At 41.6% G+C, this 19,541-nt stretch overlaps 1 protein-coding gene across 4 annotated transcripts in view; it reads right to left on the reverse strand.

Moving 5' to 3' along the window:
- TTC7B (tetratricopeptide repeat domain 7B) overlaps nt 1-11,073 on the reverse strand; it is a 122,011-nt gene extending 110,938 nt beyond the window's left edge. For 2 of the 4 annotated variants that reach the window (XM_048947981.1, XM_048947982.1), the window contains exon 1: nt 10,836-11,071. In XM_048947981.1, coding sequence (XP_048803938.1) covers nt 10,836-10,956 — 121 coding nt within the window. In that variant the 5' untranslated portion in view covers nt 10,957-11,071. Of the gene's footprint in view, nt 1-10,507; nt 10,622-10,835 lie in introns of those variants that run through there. The other 2 variants (XM_048947986.1, XM_048947984.1) reach the window with 2 other exon arrangements.
- Nucleotides 11,074-19,541: the final 8,468 nt, after the last annotated feature.

Consider the following 19,541-nt stretch of genomic DNA (forward strand, 5'->3'; position numbering starts at 1 on the left):
GTAGTAAATAACTGCTTTGTTAAACTATTACTTCTCCTGTGGTAGTTCACTAGTCTTAGATTAAAAAAAAAAAAACAACAAACATTATCTAGGCCACACAACTACTATTTTTGTGTCTTCTAAACTGTTCTTAATATTCATGCAGAAAACATAAAATTCAGAAGGACACAATAATTATTTTACTTCAGTTGTATTTTTAATAGCACAAGGAAGTGCCCCTTGCAATTGCCAACCCCCTCTGGCAGAGGTCATCAGTAGCCCAGCTCCTGGTATCAAGGCTCTTTGCACACAACATTCCTCCACACCTCAGCACCTGCAGTGAACTGCTGTGGAACACCAGCAAGATCCACAATCCTGTGCTAACAAAAATAGTTACACCTTACAAAGCTCAACATCTAAAGCCAGATAGAGCATGGGGCAGGAAACAACCAAGAATGAGTGTTTTCTTTTTTAGATGCCAAATGATCATAGTTTAAAAGACGTATTTTTAGTATCGTTTCACCATCTTCTAAGCTATGCAGCTGCAAGAAAAATGTGCAGAATTAAGATAAAATCTCTTACTACAAAGATTTAAGCAAAGAGGCTCAAACTCAAACCCTGAGGATATGAATTTGAATAGAAGGTATTTAGGAATAGAAAACAGAGCAAACTAGCTACAGAATCTGAGCTGACCAGCCAAGCAGGAATTAATCTTTCCTTGTAAGTAAGCAGATAACAAATCTAAAGCATATTGCATCATTTCACCTTCTTCCCAACAAAATCTCCAGTGTTTCAGGTAACATATTTCAGACTCTTAAACAGAATAATTAATTATCTGAATGTGTTGAAATTGAAAGATCACCGTTATCATTAGTTGAAAATGAAGACACCGAAATAGGGGAGATCAACTAGATGAAGTGGGGAGGAGTTGTCAAAACAGAGCAAGAAAGAGGAGAACACCACCTCAACTCTTCACTCCAGAATGCCAAAAATGGGAAAAAAGAAAAAGAAAAAAAAAAAGTAGGTGAATAAGGCACCAAAGGGGTAACGAGAACATGTGTGAGATTTCCAGCTTTCTCTGAGCAAAGTTTCTGTAAGAACAGCTGAAGAAAAATCTCATGACATCTCAGAGTATGTTTATTAAGAAGACCACTCTGAAATGGAGCTTTCTTCCAAAGAGAAGGATCTGGAAATGTTGGATCCAGAGCTGATTTCATGTTCGCCTAGCAGAAGTGGCATAAAACTCATGTTTCTGAATATAATTGACCATACACTTAAAGACATTTGTTTTGTTTGTGACCTATGTAGCCCATAAAGAGCAATGGCCATACCTGACAAGGAATGTTAGCAAGTCTCACGTACCCATACAGGTAACTCTAACCAGCAGTTACATACATTAAACTGAATGCTAAATGTTGCATTTATATGAAGGTTTACATTAAAGAAAATGTATGTAAAATAACATGTAGACACAAATGTGCTACTTTTAATTTTATCACTGAATCTTAGGTAGTAAGGATTCACAGAACCATCAGATGACTGAGGAGGGAAGGGGCCTCTGGAGGTTATACTGGCTAACTGCAGCTGATCCAAAGCAGAATCCAGTGGGATCTCATCTGGTCAGCCTTACACACATGGAAACCAGAAGCACAATATACACTGTCAGCTGTCTGTTCAAAGACATTTAATTCTATGCATTAGCACCTTTCATTATACACGGTAACTCATTCCTCTGACTCTAAAGCACAGGGAGAATGGAACCCTTCTACTGTGCTGTTCTGTAGCATCTATGCAATTATCCTCTTTGACATCCCAAACTTGAAGAAAAATATCACAGAATCCTAGAGTATTTGTACACACGCTTACAAATTAAGCAAGTTTTCTCCTATAGCAACACTACCACAAACATGAGGGCATACATTAGAAAAACTTCAACAATTTCAAACTACGTTATTTTTCTGCCATTTAAAAAAGAATTCTGGGTCTCAGGTTTTGTGAAGTATTAAGATTATCAGAACAGTAAATATCAAACCAGGACAACCACAATTCATCATCTAGATTATTGATACGTGTGGAATACTTAAATTAAACTTGGCCCATTCAATCAAGTGCAACACAAAGCTAAGACTCATAGAATCAGGAATCACAAAGTTTGGAAAAGATCTCTAAGATCATCTAGTCCAACTGTCCACCTACCACCAATATTTCCCAACTAAAACACATTCCTCAGTACAACAGCTACTCTTTCCTTAAACACCCCCAGGTTCAATGACTCCACCACCTCTCTGCGCAGCTATTGCTGCTCCTATCGCTGTTACCTGGAAGATGAGGCCAACCCCCACCTCGCCACAACCTCCTTTCAGGGAGTTGTAGAGTGATAAGGCCTCCCCCAAGCCTCATCTTCTGCAGACTGAACAATTCCAGTTCCCTCAGCCGCTCCTCATAAAACTTGGGCTCCAGACCCAGCACAGCTTCACTGCCCTTCTGTAAACATACTCCAGAGAAGAAGAAAAGATAACATAGGTTGTATCCAAGATGTGGGAGCAAGAAGTATGGCAAGCAGGACTTTCACCATCATGATTATGATCTTTGTGTGTTTAACTGGGAAAAGAAAGTATGTGTCCGTATTTGATTGCAGATTTTCTTCTAGGAATCATACCAAGGGAAAATGATTTTAAAAATAGCTTTTTCCTACTTATATTTAGTTTAGCTTACAAAGGCAATCAAAGAAGGACTTGGAAAACAGGAAAAGCATATATCGTGGCAGATAGAAATTCCTTTTCATCTTGCTTCTTGTCATATTTTGTCTTAAAGGAGAAGCCACTTTTCCTGTTGCTCCTAAGCAGGAGAAGACCCTTGGGAATACTTAAATGGACAGCAAAACCAGACCACGTCACAGTGGCAGAGTCCCTTCATTCATGCTCTACAAAACAGCTACATGGCAGCAAATCTGAGATGACAACAACATAATTCAGCTTCTGTTCTCTCAAGTCAAGTAAAAAAAGTAGCTGACAAAAAAGAAGAATGAAAAGATAGAGGAGATCCTGACTCTACCCAGCTTTGCATCCATCAAGCTCATTTCCTTACTCCTAAACCTCATCAGTTAGGGATCTTGCTTCTTCAGTGCCTGGCCATCTCTCCATGTTAGTCATGTTAGTTGCCAGGCCAGAAGCAGGGTGCTTTTCTTCCAGAGGTTGATCGAATGCCCAAAGCTCAGTCAAAAGCACAAAGATGAGCCTCTGCTACCCACTATAGGAGATGAGACAGTTCTTCACCACCTACCAGTGCCAGACAGCAACAGAAAGCAGCCTCATCTTGTCCTCTTTCCACCCCACATGGCCCATCAGGGAAGCTTCAGTATTTGGAAGTTTATAACCTGTGCTTGTCACTATCAGAGATGCTTGTCTCAGATAAATAATTACAACTTTTAAGACAAAAAGCATCTTTAGCAACTTTTTAAAATTCTGTCCGCTGTTTTAAAGATTTTTGTCTCTTATTTTTGCTTCTCCCTCAATCTGGCTCTAAAACAAACCCCTTAAAGCTTTGATTAATGCAAAATATTTCTCCCCATTCTGGTAAAGAGACTTCCCTCTGATCAAGTGGAAGCTCTAACCCAGATAGCTGAGGCAGCTAGACAAACAGAACTAAGTGCAATTTCTGATTATAGGTAAAAAGACAACTCTTCAGTTACTTAAACAATCTTGCAAATACTGTCTCATGAAAGTCCTCTCTTATTTCCTCTTTTCTTTCAGTGCAGATGAAGACCTACCTTCATTATGAAAAACAACTCCCAAATATATGCTATAATCAAGTCCTGATCCTCTCTTTTGCAGACATACAAGCACACTGCTCAAAACTCTTCCTTTCCTTCATCACCTTTCACATGTTACGTAGCAGAAACATCAGCTGTGGAAGAACAGCTGCCTCAAAACTAGAATTTTTGTTTAATCTCTGTTAACATGCCATATCTTCAGAATACTACAGTGGGTGACAAACTTAGTAACAACTGAGTGCTTAACGTAAAAGCTTTCTTCCTGCTACAGAATCATAGATTTTATGGATTTTATAATTCATACATCATTAGCAGGCTGGGAACCTGCAGAAACTCTTGCAGCATGTCCTGAAGCAAGAGAGTAACTGATAACATCTCTAATCAGAGTAGCTTACTGTCACAGGTGTGCTGTCAGAAAAAAAAGACAAAAAGTCAACAGCAAAAACTAATTATTAAAGGTTTTGCCACCAACAAATGTTGCGCCACCAGACATCCTCCAATTCACAGACATCCTGCCACACTGCTTTTTATCTGGTTGTTGTAACCAATCGCTCCTGATTAGATCACCAATTAAATAGTGTTCAATGCAGACAAAACTGCAGAGAATGTTACCATTGAATTTTTAAATCTGCTTACATACAAGACAGATATGGGAGATGGAGGAACAGCCCAGATTTGGCACGGTTAAGGATCTTCTGACCCACTTTCTACCACCATACACATAAATTTCAAATAGAAGTGGTGTTGACGACCAAGAGTTTCTGCTAATATACTTATTTTTCTATTGAAAAGTTAAGCTAAACTTTAACCCTTGAGGTTAACTAAAAGGCATCTGTGGCAGCTTTAACACACAGAGTCAAGCTTTCTTATAACTTTTAAAGAAACAGCGTAGCTAACCCAAGGCTAGTAGTGATAAAGGATGTTTCTCAAACAGTTACATGTGTAATACATGTAATCTCTTACAGATCAACACAAACGGCAACTAGCTCTGAACACCCAGCAGCATCAAGTTGACTCCGTTCAGACCAATTTTGCACTTCCACACAATGGAAAGACCACTGGCAGTGCAGTGGTCAAGAGGAAAACCTCTCCCTCTGCTCGGCCCGTTGCTGGCTGCAGCTGCCATCCTTTTCCACCTGCTGCTACCCTCAGCAGGCCCCTAGAGGTGGCTCAGCTCAAGCAGCCAGGAGCTAAACCGGACCAGGGCAGATGGCTTTCTGCTGGCCCAGCACAGTAAGTGCCACCTCTGCTGTTCTCCAACACAAGGGAGAGACACAAACACGTAAGAGGAGAAACTGCACTGGGAAGGTGCAAAGCAGGAAGAACTCCTCCAGCAGCAGCAGTAAGGTGTTAGACCAGCTTGGCTACTTGTGAAATCGGGCTGCCTAGGCCAGCACTTTCTCTTCCAGATGATAAGCCGTTTGGAATACAAGCAGCAGGTCTACATCATCGCCCGTGCTGTTGTAACACCTCTGGCTATCTGAAGAAACAAAGCTGTCTGTCAAAAATAAGGCAACACATCTAAGTGCTGCCACATTTACTCTTCATTCAGAAAAATGTGTGTCCTTAGAATGTTTATTCTGTAAATACAGCAGAGAATACAAGAGGAGTGCATTGTGTGGGAAAGCAGAAGGCATGTCACACTGTGCTCTGCAAGCTTCTCCGCAAGAGGCGCAGACCTCTTCAGAAAGCTTTGCATGCATAAACTGCTTTCAAACTGTATGTACAAAACACACAAACAAATTTGATAAACACCTAAGTAGGGCAAGAGTCCTAAGAGGTTTAGAAAACCCCGGGTTACTGTGAGGATAAGCTTTAAACATATATCTGAGGTCTTACATTTTACAAGAGAGCAAAACAAACGAAAACTGGTAAGATGTTTCTACTGTTAGTTCTTATTTGGATCTTAGATCTAGAAAGAAAAAGCACAGAAAGTGACAAGCAAAGAATAAACAAGAAAAATACTTCTTGACCTTTGCTTTCAGTCACTCTGCTCCTAACTCCTCTCTGCTCCCTTATTCTGCAAGCCTAAAGGGGAAGACAAATGACAGAAACAAGCTGCCAAGAACAAAAGGTAGAGAAAAAAAAAACAAACAAACCAAAGAAAATGGAGGAGTAAGATAGTAAATTCAACGGCAAGCAAGCAAGCAGCACATTAAAAGGTTGGTGTATTTCCATCAGCAAACTTGTAGCTATAGGTAATGTTCTATTTTCATGGCAATGTCACAATGCTCTTGGTAGCATACAGATCAACAAACTCCTGGGGCATGCTCTCTCCCACTACAGAAATGCAGCATTTCGCATCAGTGAAGGTTTCTGCAGATGTACATCACTCTCCCTCACTTGAATGTCATAAATTCACCTCCTCGGCGCCTTTTTAGATACAGATCTCACTGAACTTGAGCAAGGTCACGTTCTGACTGCTGCAACACTACACGGCCGGAAGCATTGCTGCTCATTCACAGATTATTTATTTCATCCATTCAGCTTGCCTCTGAACTGACCCAAGGTTTCCTCACTGCGTTTTCAAAGGAAGGAAAGCAAATATTTGAGCACTGATGTTCTGAGAACACCCTGAGCAGCTGCAGCCCTCATGCAGATGCCCATCGCAGCCACTTCCCTTCAGATGCGACTGTTTCATCACATATTTGTGACTTAAAGCAGCTTGGAAATGTGACCACCAATTTCCAAAATTAACATTTGAACTCCACCACATCCCAGGCAATCTGAAAACCCCAATTCCCAGAACCATGAAGGTCATAGCAATTTCACTAAAAATACTGCACAAGTTAAAACAAAAAACAAACAAACAAAAAAAACCAAAAACCCAAAACAAACAAAAACAAGTCCTCATCAACATGAATTCTGCAATAAAATACACCTGTAAGAGCAACACGTTGCACTGAATTTACTGAAAAAGAATCATCACTGGTATTTCATAAATCTTATTTCCCAATATCTGAAAACAGCAAGTTTAAAGATCTCTTAAAAAATAAGTTTTTCAATTAAAAAAAAAAGTCCCTTACAGCATACTGCACTTCATGCATACAATCGAGGTTTTGATGCCAATCAAATTTAGCAAGACAAAGTTGTGCATGTTTCTCCTATATGCTAAGGCCTCTATTTAATAAGTAGCCCGTTCAGATTGGTCTCAAATAGAAAAGATTTGCACAGCTGATGCCTTCCAATTGTGGGCACACTTTAAAATACATTCTGAATAATATGAGGTGCTCAACACGTACTATTTTGTTTACTCCAATAACCTGAGAACAAGCAATTGCATACTTGGAGCTTTTGCTAACTCTCAGCATAGCACTTCACCACCATCCTGTTTATTTGCTACAGCAGGCAAAACTCAACAAAGTTTAGGTCATTTTCTTAGAAAGACCTTTTTCTTTTTTCCACTTAGTTAAACTACTGGGGAACACACACAAAGCTTCCTTAGTGAAAACTACTTTCAATTTTATTTCTAGCAACTTGGGGTTTGTTTTCATTCCATTCAATAAGTCACATTCAGGATGTGGACTTTGAAGACAGGCATCTTTGATACAACCAAGGAGCCCACAGCCAGCCCACTGCCTCACCTCTGTCAGCTTGAGAGCAGCACAGTGATTTCTGTGGCAGCTGCTGCAAGCTTTATAAATCCCTTTACATGGGGTGCGGGTGGCAAGGTGCTGGCAGCACAGGGACTGCAGGGCTGGCCCCTGTGGGAGGAGGCCAGACACAGCTGGGACCAGTGGACCCACTGCAGGACAAGCTGGCAGCATCTCTGGGAAAATGTACTCAGGAAGAGCAAAAAAAACCAAACACCAAAAACAACCAACAATAAACCAACAAAGACAAGGGAACAGAAAGAGCAAGAATCAGCAGAAGGAACACCAAGGTCACAGTAGGAGGAGGTATTCCAGGTGCCAGAGCAGATGTCACTGCAGCTCAGCCAGAACATGGAGCAGGAAGATGTGCCCCAAAGGGCTGCAGTCTGTGGGAAGCCCCAGCTGAAGCAGATGCTTCCCTGAAGGGCTCTGCCTGCACCTGGGCAAAGAAGAAACATGGGAAGGAAGAGCAGAGAGGAACTGCCCCCACCAACTGTGCTGAGCCTGGGAAAAGGCAGGAGGAAAAGTTTTCTTACAGGGTCTGAGTTTTTGTTTATCACTGACGAATCTATTTTAACCAACAAATTAATTTTCCCCAAATCAAGACTGTTTTGCCCACAGTAGAAATTTGTACGCAACATCCTTATCTTTTTCCATTTATCCTATGGTCTGCCTCAGCTCCCCTAAGGAAGGGAGCTGCACAGATGCTGGGTGGGTGCCTGCTGTCAGCCAGGGAGAACCCACCTCAACTCACAGTTCTGCCTGACCTTTCCTGAGTGTGCTGATGAAGCAAGAGCTCAGACAGATTTGCGTTACACAGCATGAGCGTTATTACTGCTGCTGAGTCCCGGACCAGATGAGGAGAAATGTAGTACAAACTGGCTCCGTGCCCAACAATTCTGAGTGAGGTTAAAGACTTTTCTTTCATCTATTTATCCTTGTGTAAAACCAATGCTAGTCATAGAGCATTTTCTACGATCCAAGCTGCAACTATTACTTATGGAATACCAAAGGCAGTGATGACTCCATTAACATTTATCTTCCTTGTTTATCAGAAAGCTCTCTGAAAGTTTATAAAGCCTTTCAGAAATAATCCAGGTACAAAAAATAGTTCCAGTAAGTGCCATTTTTGTGCAACTGAATTCCTACATAAGCTGTCATTTACATTTGAACCACTGGCTTCGAACCCCCAGTTTTAAGAGGAGATAAGAGCTATTGGTAGCACAGAGCAGAACCACCAAGGCAATAATTAAACCCACTCAAAATACTGCACCACACTTCTCCACAACAATGCCTAATGCATACACACAAGCTTCACCCTGGGAGCTGCCACGGTTATTTCTTCCTTAATAGGTTGCAGGCTTCAAGAGGGCTTGATATGGGCAAAACACTGAGCCCATGTGAGACAGTCCAAATAATAATGTGGTCTCGTCACATTTCTGTCCAGTTCTCTCACCCACAAATGGTCAGTTTCCAAACGGGAGGAGTAAAGAATTAACAGACTACTCTGTTGAAACAGCATAGGAACAAAGGGATTATAAGACAGCTTCCCCAAAAGATCCTTCCCCTGTGTCCAACAGCAGTCAGCACTGTTCCCAGAAATACTCACAGCCCATTCAAATGCTCCAGCATCCCGAAGCGAGAGCCAATCACACACAATAAAAAATATAACGACAGAATGAAAACTCTTTACCCTCTGTTCCTTTCTTTCTTGTTCACAACCTTCTTACAGCAAACTGTTCTATGTTTAGCCAAAAGCATCTTCTGCTACCAAGCCCCAGCAGATTTGCAAAACTGAGTGTTGCTGCAGAAGGAGTAAGTGAAGTTCTCAGGATGTGCATCAAAACATCTTTCAGTTCGTGCATCTCCACAGGTGGAACAGAGGCCCTGCCTCTCTCTAGTGTCTCCAGCTGATAACTTTGGCCTTCAGCCTATTAGTTACACCCAGACCCAGCCCATAGACCTGCAGATTTAGATACCCTCAACAGCAAAGGCACATACTTCATTAAATTCTTTTCATTAAATACTCTTTCTGCCTTACTCCATTAGAAGAGGAGCATTGTTATCACTTAACTTACCATGGGCATTCCTCTCATTTAACTAGAATCTGGAAGCCTTGGATATTGATACAATCATTTCTATGCTACCAGAAAGAGAGGAAATACACAGATGATACTTTTGTATGTTTTAAATACCAGAAAATGCTCTAATTTAACTGGTTCAGAATCTGGAAGGTACCATAACAAGATACTCACTGAAGTGTACAGTAATTTCATCTTCTCTGATGTGCTTCTGCAGAGTAAGAAGCACTCAGGTCAGATAAACTGAAAACTGCCAGTGATATCCTCTGCCCATCTGTCCCTACCTGTCTGAGATATCTTCATGTGTCTTAAACCGGAGATGCTCTTCTCATCCAGGCAGCCAATAAGCACATCTTTACTTGAACCAATCTGTAAGTAGTCCACACAACTGAACAATGCACGTTCTTAAACTAAAGATAACACCTTTCACCTCATGCTTATTTTTAACCAGTATAATACTATCGTGTTTCAGGATCATCACTCAGTTGTTTCTAAGGCCAACGTACGTAAGTCCATCTACTCACAATCCATCAGCCTTAAATTCTCTCTCCTCCCTTTTATTTTGATTCAGGCTTCTGCTTTTCAATCCACATTTCCACAGACCCAAACCACACCACTTTCCCTCTGCCTGCACACATGAATGAAGTCCCTGCAGCCGCCCACGATGCCACCAGCTCTTAGCCCACCGTCTCTCCTGTTAGCAGCACTGCAGCCACACTAGGATCTGTCTCCTCAGAACTGACTTCTCCCTAAAAACATCCTCAGGCCCAACACCCTCAGCCGAGTGAGCTCAGATGCCATCATCCCCACGTCTTTTCCCAAGCACAGAACGAAACAAGCTCAGGAACTGCAGCCAAAGAGAAGAACATCTCCCAGTTCGCTATCCATTCCCACACCTCCGAAGGAAAAGCAGCTTTTCACCTCCTTTATCCGAGCATTTAAAAGCGATGTATGTATACAAAACAAAGGACTAAGCAAGTCATTCACAGTTTTTAACGAGAAATAAAACGAAGGGGCACCGCACTGCCGAGGCTTTGCTTTTTAGCGCGGGAGCGGAATCCTTCGTAAGACGCGCTACTTACACCACGCACAGCAGCGCAGGAATCACAGGTAGAAGGGCACGCGGGGCGTCACGCACACCGGCAACATGTGCGCCCGCAGCCCGCACGCCTAGCGCGGATCCCGCCGCTGGGAACCGGATGGCCACACCGCCAGCACGACCGACGGTGGAGGGCGGCTCTCGTAGCACCCGCCGCCGGCCCCGAGCCCCGCCGCTCCCCGGTACCCGCAGGCCCCACGCCGGCTGCACCTGCCGAACCCGGCGCCGGCGTCCCCGCCGCGGGCCCTCCGCCGCGGCCTGCCGCCCCGCTCCGCCCGGCCCTGCCCGCCCGCCGCCGCCCGGCCCCGCACCGTTAGCGATGAGCTTGGCCGAGAGCTGCTTGACAAGCTCGGGGATCCGCTCCCACTGGCACTCCGAGCGGCACCGCTCGATCTCCGTCTCCAGCCGCGAGCCCGCCTTCTTGGTGGCCATGGCCGGACCGATGGGTCGCGGCGGGGAAGGGGCCGCGGCGGGCGGGAGCGGGCGGGAAGGAGGAGGCGGCGGAGGCGGGGAAAGGACGGCGGCAGCACCGGGCGCCTGTGCGCCGGGAGCGGCGGAACTCGAGGGCCGCGGCCGGCGCCGCGCTCCTCGCCGGCGGCGCCACCTGCCGGCGGCAGCAGGAACAGAGCCGGGCCCCGCCTCGCAGCTCCCGCGCGGGGCCGCGGCCTCAGGAGGCGGCCGGGGCCGGCGGAGCGCGCTACTGGCGGACGCGGGCCGGGCGCCATGACAGCCCGGGGAACGGAGCCCGGTCACGCGTGGGGAAAAGGGGAGACCCGGCGGTCTCACCTGTTCACCTACTACCGTACGCGAACACACACCGCTCCCGTTTCCTAGGCTGTTCCATAATACATCAATTTTTGTCTTGAATGGTCCTCCCTACCTCGCAATTTCTCATCTGTCTACCTCAGGGCCTTGGAAGATATGTTAGTCACTTCCACGCAGACACTGCTCGCTCCACTCTCTGGCTGTCTCAGGTGCTTGATCCACGCCTTCACACCCAGTTACACAGAGGCGGACCTCAGCCCAGCCTCCCCAAGTGGCTGCTCACCTCTTCAAGCCCAAAAAGCAGGGGGTAGAGCAGCACACGCATAACAAAAGCCCGGACCACGTGCATGCTGTCCCCTACTTTCTAACAGAAGGAATGCATTGCAGCATCTGAGTGGAACCAAAACAGCCGCAAAACAAGTTGAATAAATACCATGCATCTGCATCAAATGTTACCTCACCTACAGGACACAGCAGTTCTGTAGACTTACACAGATCTCAGAAGAACAGTCTCGACTGAGTTGTACTGGAACATGCAGCAAAACCACAAAGACTGCACTGAAGATTATTCTTGCCAATTACCATTTATATTTCCCAAAATAAGGATAGAGACCCCACTTTTAGAAGAACCAGTTACACAGGATGCAGGGCAATCTAAGGCACTAGACACAACCAATTTAAATTATTTAGATGTCTCCACATCCAAGTGCAGACTTGTACAGTTTATTCTCTTTACCCACAAAAAGAAGGGCACGCATATGCATTCACCTCAGCCTGTGAGGACTGCTTACTGGCTCAGACATTCAAAGCACAGGCTGGGTGCAGTGCTGCTGTAAACACTGTATCGCTCTGGATCTAATGCATTTTAGACTTCAGAAACATCAAGATCATACATGAAACTCAAAGTCAAGCAAACTTTACACTGCTATTGTGAGAACAGGTCAACTCCTGTCCTTAATACTTTTTCCCAAACCCCACGAGTTATAATCTTCAAACTCTTGGGGAATAGTACCATCACCAGCCATCTTTATATAAATACTTCATCTAAATGTAAATGCAACACACCTGTGGGCATTGGTAGAGCTGCTATCCACAAAGCAAAATTTCTGTAATATTCCCTCATTAGTGTGTGTGTGTCACAAATACCAGGAACAGGTGTTTGCTGGGTTTTGTTTGTTTGTTGTTTGTTTGTTTTTATCATCAGCTGAAAGACGACAGCTCTCAAAACTCTATGCCAGGTAGCAACAAATGTTCTTCTCAGTGTTTCGGCTAATTTACTTTTAACTCCCAGTGCTATTGAAAATGTAATAATAAAGAATTCAGATATTATCTGGCTTTTCCCCAAGTTGCTGTTACAGTACTTGCAGGCTTCAGTTCAAATTCAAGCAGCATAGACCTCAAATTTAAAGAAGTGAAACAGAAACAAAGAATAGCAGAACACAACAGTGTTTAAGAAATAGAAGGGAGTACTGTTTAAGAAATAGAAAGGAACAGAAAGAAGATTTAGTACTGCAACAGAAGCAAAAGGAGAAGGATGTGATAGAACATTCCTTGTTGTAAGTGAGGTTTCAGGAGATCTGGAGGACATTGAACTAATTAGAGAATTGAGTTTTAATGGTCAAATGAAAGAATTAAATGAAAAATGAGGCAGCAAACGAATGACAGCTAGAAATCCCTGACACCGTACCTATTGGTTCTTTTAGACATAAGAGGAGGAAGACCAACATTTTAGTTTTCCCAAAAAGCTAATTTGCTTATGAAGATCATTCATATTTATTCATAACAATTTTAACACATTTTGTTTGCACTGATCACATCATTTCATTAAAAGCTACCAGCGAAGGAATAGTATTAAAATATTTACATAACAGTTCAGACTTACTATCTCAGTGTTGACTGCTTATGAAGTGAGATATCTATGCAAAAGGATTAGAGTATCTCGAAATGTATTGGAAAAATTAGGAAATCTGCTTTAACATTAGCGAAACTTTCACATACCTATGATGCTCTAAGATTCTGTTGTAGATGACCCACAACCACGTGCAATAGTGAATGTGGAATTAATAGTGTAGCAGTGATACAGGAAAAATAAGTCTGATCCTCTATGTTCTTATCAACTATATTTCTTTTTCCAACCAAGACAAAATGTTGATTTCTGAAAATGGCCAATTAATTAAGCTTCCAGTATGGACTGATGCACTTGCACATGTTAATAGACCTCAGGTACAGTGAGTTAGCTGGCTAGTTGGAAAAGATGGATAGAGATCTCATTTCTGAAAATTATGCAAATCATAATGCATTGCAATAAACAAAGTTATGCCAGTCAACCTCCTAGCCTCATGCTGCCCCCTTCTCACTCAGCCCCAAATCTCCTCCAATATAGGGCAATAGGAGAAATAATGCTCAATTATGTTCAGTGCAATTACATTAGCTAGGTAGGGAGGAACAGTAACTTTCAGTCTACAGGAACACCTTAATATAAACTCTGATACTTGGGTAATCTGAAAATAAACCTAATAAAGAAGTTTTCTGCACTCCTATTCCATATAATACAAAAGTGCTGGGTGTTCAAACTGGTAAAAATCTAACAGAGAATAATGACTTGCATAAAACATTTCAATCTTTACTGTGATATTAATCTGTAACAAGGGATCAGAAAGCACTATCTGTATTTCTAAAGGTAATATATTCGAACAGAATGTTAGTAAATTACATTATCAAACAAAAAAATCACAAGCAAACTTAGAAGATTACTGGGTTTATTCAAGATTGAGCTTTTGGCTTCTTATGCAAATGCTATTCACTGCTGAAATAGCAGAGATGGAACCAAATCTCACCTTTGTTCTAATTAAAAAACATTCTAAATAATTAAAAAAAAAATCATAAAAACACTTTCATGACAGCTGTGCTGAATTCAGCTCACTGGTATGCAGGCCCTTGAGAGAACAGGCTAGCTGAAACTTAAAATCCATTTTGTGTCAAAGGCTATCAGTGCATAACATCAAGTGTTGCTTTGCTATTACCAGAAACATTTAATACACAAGGTTACCTATTATTCACTACTGACCAGTTTTTCTTCTGAAGAGTTTAAAGCTGCTAATCAAAGTGCTGCTTATTAAAACAATTTTCTTCATATCAGAGTTCTTATAGCATACATCACAGAAATGATATTTTCAGGCAAACAGAATCACAGGGGTTGGAAAGGGCCTCAAGAAATCATCCAGTTCAACCCCCCTGCTAAAGCAGGTTCCCTATGCAATAGGTGACATAAGTAGGCATCCGGATGGGTCTTGAATATCTCCATAGAAGGAGACTCCACAACCTCTCCAGGCAACCTGCTCCAGTGCTCCATCACCCTTACCATATAGAAGGTCTTCCACATGTTTGTATGGAACTTCCTATGATCAAGTTTGAGGCCATTACTCCTTGTCCTATTGCTATGCAGCACGAGAAAAGCCTGGACTCATCCATTTGCCTCCCACCTCTCTTCAGATATTTATAAACATTAATCAAATTCCCCACTGTCCCCCAGCCTTCTTTTCCCCAAGCTGAACATAGGTTCTTTAGGTTATTTAGTTTATTTACCAGGTTATTTAGTTCTTCCTTTCACAGGAGATGCTTCATGCCCCTAAACATCTTTGCAGCCCACCACTTGACTCTAGGAGATCCCTGGTTTTCGCACTGTGGAGCCCAGAACTGGACACAGTACTGTAAATGTGGCCTCACCAGGGCAGAGTAGAGGAGGCCTCAATCTGCTCACCTCGCTCTTTTTACTGCATCCCAGGAGTCCTTTGGCCTTCTTGCCCACCAGGGCACACTGCTGGCTCATGGCCAGCTTGCTGTCCACCAGAACACCCAGGTCCTTCTCAGCAAAACTCCTCTCCAGCAGGTCATTGCCTAACCTGTACTGATGCATGTCGTTATTTCTCCCCAGGTGCAGGATTGTACACTTACTCTTGCTGAACCTCGTCATGTTCCTCCTAGCCCCACTCTTCAGTCTGTCCAAGTCTTGTTGAATGGCAGCACAGCTTTGTGGTGTATCAGCCTCTCCTCCCACCTTTGTAATATTAACAAACTTGCTGAGGATGGACTTTATCCACCTTCATTCATCTCAGGTTATTCATGAAGATGTTGAACAAGACCAGACTCAGCATCGACCCCTGGAGAATGTAATGTAACAAAAGACAGTTCCTCTTATCTCCACAAAGCATATATGAAACTAAAAAGTCAACATCAAAAAGGGAAGCCTTTCCTCAACACAAGTCTTTATTTCACCAACATCTTATTTTTCACTCCAGATTAACATTTTAATTTAAGATAATGAACATATTCTACTGCAAGTTATCGGAGTACAATTCAAATACTACTTGTATGTTAAACTTATTCAACTCGTATGTAGATACCATTTTCTCAAGTGCAAAGTGCCATTTTTTTTCCCCAGCTACCTAGTTTCACTAATAGCGTTATGCTAACTGCAGTTCTCCATGCCTACTGCAGCCAGTCATCTCCATGAAATTTAGTAAAGTCCATATGAAAACTGTGGGAGAGAAAATATTTCATAGTGACACCTGGTTCCTTTCTGGGAGTATCAAACTGCAATTTAAAAGCTAAAGAAAGAATTAACAACATCCTCAAAACCAACAGTATGACTATATCCACAGCCACACGCAACTTGCCTTCCACTACACCTCATAGCAAGGAATGCAGTCACACATACATGCTTGTAGCAAAATATTCCAACATTTCAAGGATTTTTATGAGAGTTTATTTTCTTAAAGGTAAAATAATTACATCTGCAAATGTACACAATTTTGTAAACCACAAAGCCCTTAATGCTGTTCAAAAGTTAAAGTCATACACAGATTCAGGAAAACTCAGAAATCTAGAACACGTTTTTTTCCCACTCCACAATAACTTTTGGTTTCATAGCTCACTGCTTTCAGATTTGTTACATAACGCGTTTTTCAATTATATATGCGATATGTTGTATATAATTGATACCTGAAAAGGAAAGCATGCCTTAACAATCAGATATTTATTTTTCACAATTTTATGAAATCAGTAGATTTTTTAGTATTTAATGAAAAACAATGCAGCAGCACTGACAGTCTGAATCTGAAGCTTAATGACTAACCGTGCTACAAAATGATAAGAAGTCAGACTCCAGCACATCTCCTTTCCACAGCCATTCATACTAAATGGAAATCAGCACTTGCAATGAAAGGGCAACAGCATAATTTAATAAGCAATATTTTAAAAATTACTCTTTACACAAATGTTTCATACTGTATTTTAAACCTGTCATAACATTTGTTATAAAATATCCTTTGCACAAACACATATTTACACACACAAGGAAAGATGAGAAACATGGCTTAAAAAAAAAAAAAAGTACTTCACTGTCAAAAGGCTTAATAAATGTTTTTTAATCCAAGTTTAATTACTTACTCCACAAACATGTTATTAGAGTTACATCATTATACTGCCAGTAAAGTTCTATTCCAAACACTCAGTGACTAACATGAAGCAGAATGGGAACAAACTTAGCTTTTTCCTCACATTTATTGTGCCAATATGAAACTTTCCAGCCTTCGTGACAGGTCTGAGGATTTAAAAGGCATGCTTTAGCTACTTCCAAGTTCAGGGAAAGGCCAGGTAAGGTCTAAACATAGCTTTAAACATAAAGATGTTTTCCTATTCTTTTGACTCATTTATGCAAGAAATGGCCAGAATAAAAGTACATTGAATTAAATAAATGTGATTTTAGAAAAAAGCTAACCTTGTTAGACTTCGGTTACCTCATTGCTTTTCAGTTAATTTTGTTCTATCCAGCACAGAAAATACACCCCATACTATTTTAAACTATTTATTCAAGTAAAAAAAATAAGGTACATATTACATTTTAAGAAACTAGGAGACTGTATTTCAGTAAATATGAAGCTCTTCATATTATGAATCTGAATAAAATCTCTTCAGCTAGGAAAGCAACAGAAGCAGCTCTTTTGTATTGTGAAGTTGCTTGATTTCATTACATTACTGGCTCAAATCATACTTAGGTTTTGTTCCAAGATCAATTTCCATCTCTACGGGAATGACTGCCTTGATACAATTGCTGTTCCAAATGGCACCTCTGCACCCACTTCAAGGGAAGACAAAGATTGTGTGCTTTTGGCATTAGCATTACTGATGTAGCAAGTATAGGCTGTAAGCCAGCTGCTGCACTTTCTTCAGTTCCTAAATTCAACCCTTTTAAATATATGCTATTGCTACACAGAAGAAAAGCTTTGAATTTCTGGTAATTAGTTATGCAGTGTGTCCTTGCTACTCACTAGTAATAAAAATGTATATTATTAACAAGCATCAATATTTTCCACATTGCTATTTAAATACATCTGGAAAAACAATGACAGTTAAATTTTAAGAATCCAGTGTCATACTGCATTCAAACTTGGTCTTTGCTACTGTGTAAGCAGTTAAACAACTTGCAAACTGCAGCGTCAGACCACTAGAGGGAGTAAAAAACTACATATAATTTATGAGCTTCTAAAGCAGTAACTCAGTTCAAAACGTTCACAGAGAATGATCTGTGCTGCTTTACAACAAACGGGTAAGGAAAACTAAATAAATCAGAGGAATTCACGGGGATTAGCAGCTGCTGGGGATGAAACAATGGCTAAATGCCAGCAACCTCACTTGTTCATTGTTACAAGAAGGAAAAATGAAAAATGTGGTGTGTTCTCAGCAAACATTATTTTTCTGTGTTTGAAAAGAATAAAATTGGAGCGAATTGCTTCGGCTTCCCCCCTCCCCCCCCAAATAATGCTAATAATTGGAGGGAAGTCTTAAAGTTTTGTACATAGTAGTCCTCAAACAAAGGATTGTCGTCTTCAATCTCATCATATCCCTCTGATTAGCTTGGGAAGTGCCTGTGACACCCCATGAAAAGGAAGGCAGAAGAGCATTAAGACACAGTCTGACATGACCCTAGGGGAAAAACCTGGAAAACTACATCCATGCTTACTTATATCATGATTTTCCAAAGGCAAGGCTCTTTTCAGAGAGGAGACTTCCTAGAATCAGCTGGGCAAATTCCAAGAGACCTGTACTTCAGATGGGTAGGAACACTAGGAGCTGGCAACACATGGTCTCAATAAGAGCTGGCTGCCATTTCTGCACTGCAGTCAAGAGACCTGGCCAGTCAGTCTACCTCTGGCTATAACAACTGGCAGAACCACCAAAATACTAGTATTAGGTTTTGGAAATAAAACTTCATGTAAATGATACAGCATTTACAAATAGATTAATAAAGAAAATGAGAACTCAAATTTGGAGACTTGTGACAAAGAAATGTCTGTAAAAATATAGATCTGTTTTTAAAGCTATCAAGGAGATTTAACTGTTTGGTTAAATATCAAAGAGATGGTGGATTCTTCAACCTCGTGTCTCCAGAACAAGACTGTATGCTTTTAAAGTAACATGAATTGGTGAAATGCAAGTTATTTGCTCAACAGAAGACAATTTACATTTGAAAACCTTTTATACACAGGGCATCACAAATGAGATCATAAGCAGTTCCCCAAAATCACTGGTGCATTGTGCACTGGCAGCCTACAAAATGCCTGTCATCGCCAGAAAGGCTGTGAGAGCAAAGCAGTGGACATCATTCTGCTGCAGTTCTGCAAACCATGGCACATCCATAGCTGGGTGCTGTGTGCATTTCCTATGTTCTTGCTATATTCAGTTGGCTTCACACACAGCAACTTATATCTCAGCCTATTCAACCTTTTGCACTTCTACTACGCAACACTTGTAATTTTTAGCAGAAAGCCAAATTTTGCCTGCACCTTCTGAGATTCCACAGATATCACCATTTTCCCTCTTTGTGAACTGCATTACATAGCAGCTCCTTTCTACAAGAAGTTGCACCGAATCTTGTCAGGGAATGATCAGGACTGATGCATAGCTTATATAATATACTCTAATAGATGTTAACATGATCAAAGAAGTCTCAGAAGAGTCAACATTTGTCTGAGGACAGAGAACGGGTAATTTTGAGTCTGCTTCATTGCCCAGGACATCATTCTACCTATCAGTGCACATGGGAACAGTATATATTAGACGGATTGATAAAAGCAAGTATAATAGCAAGAGTGCTACTGTGACTACAGTTCATTAGTGAAAGATATCAACTATGCATTCTGTGGGCTTTAACTTTTTATCTTCAGATTACAGAGACAATTAATGAATGAATT

The sequence above is a fragment of the Lagopus muta genome, chromosome 6 (assembly GCF_023343835.1).
Source record: "Lagopus muta isolate bLagMut1 chromosome 6, bLagMut1 primary, whole genome shotgun sequence".
NCBI classification, from domain to species: domain Eukaryota; kingdom Metazoa; phylum Chordata; class Aves; order Galliformes; family Phasianidae; genus Lagopus; species Lagopus muta.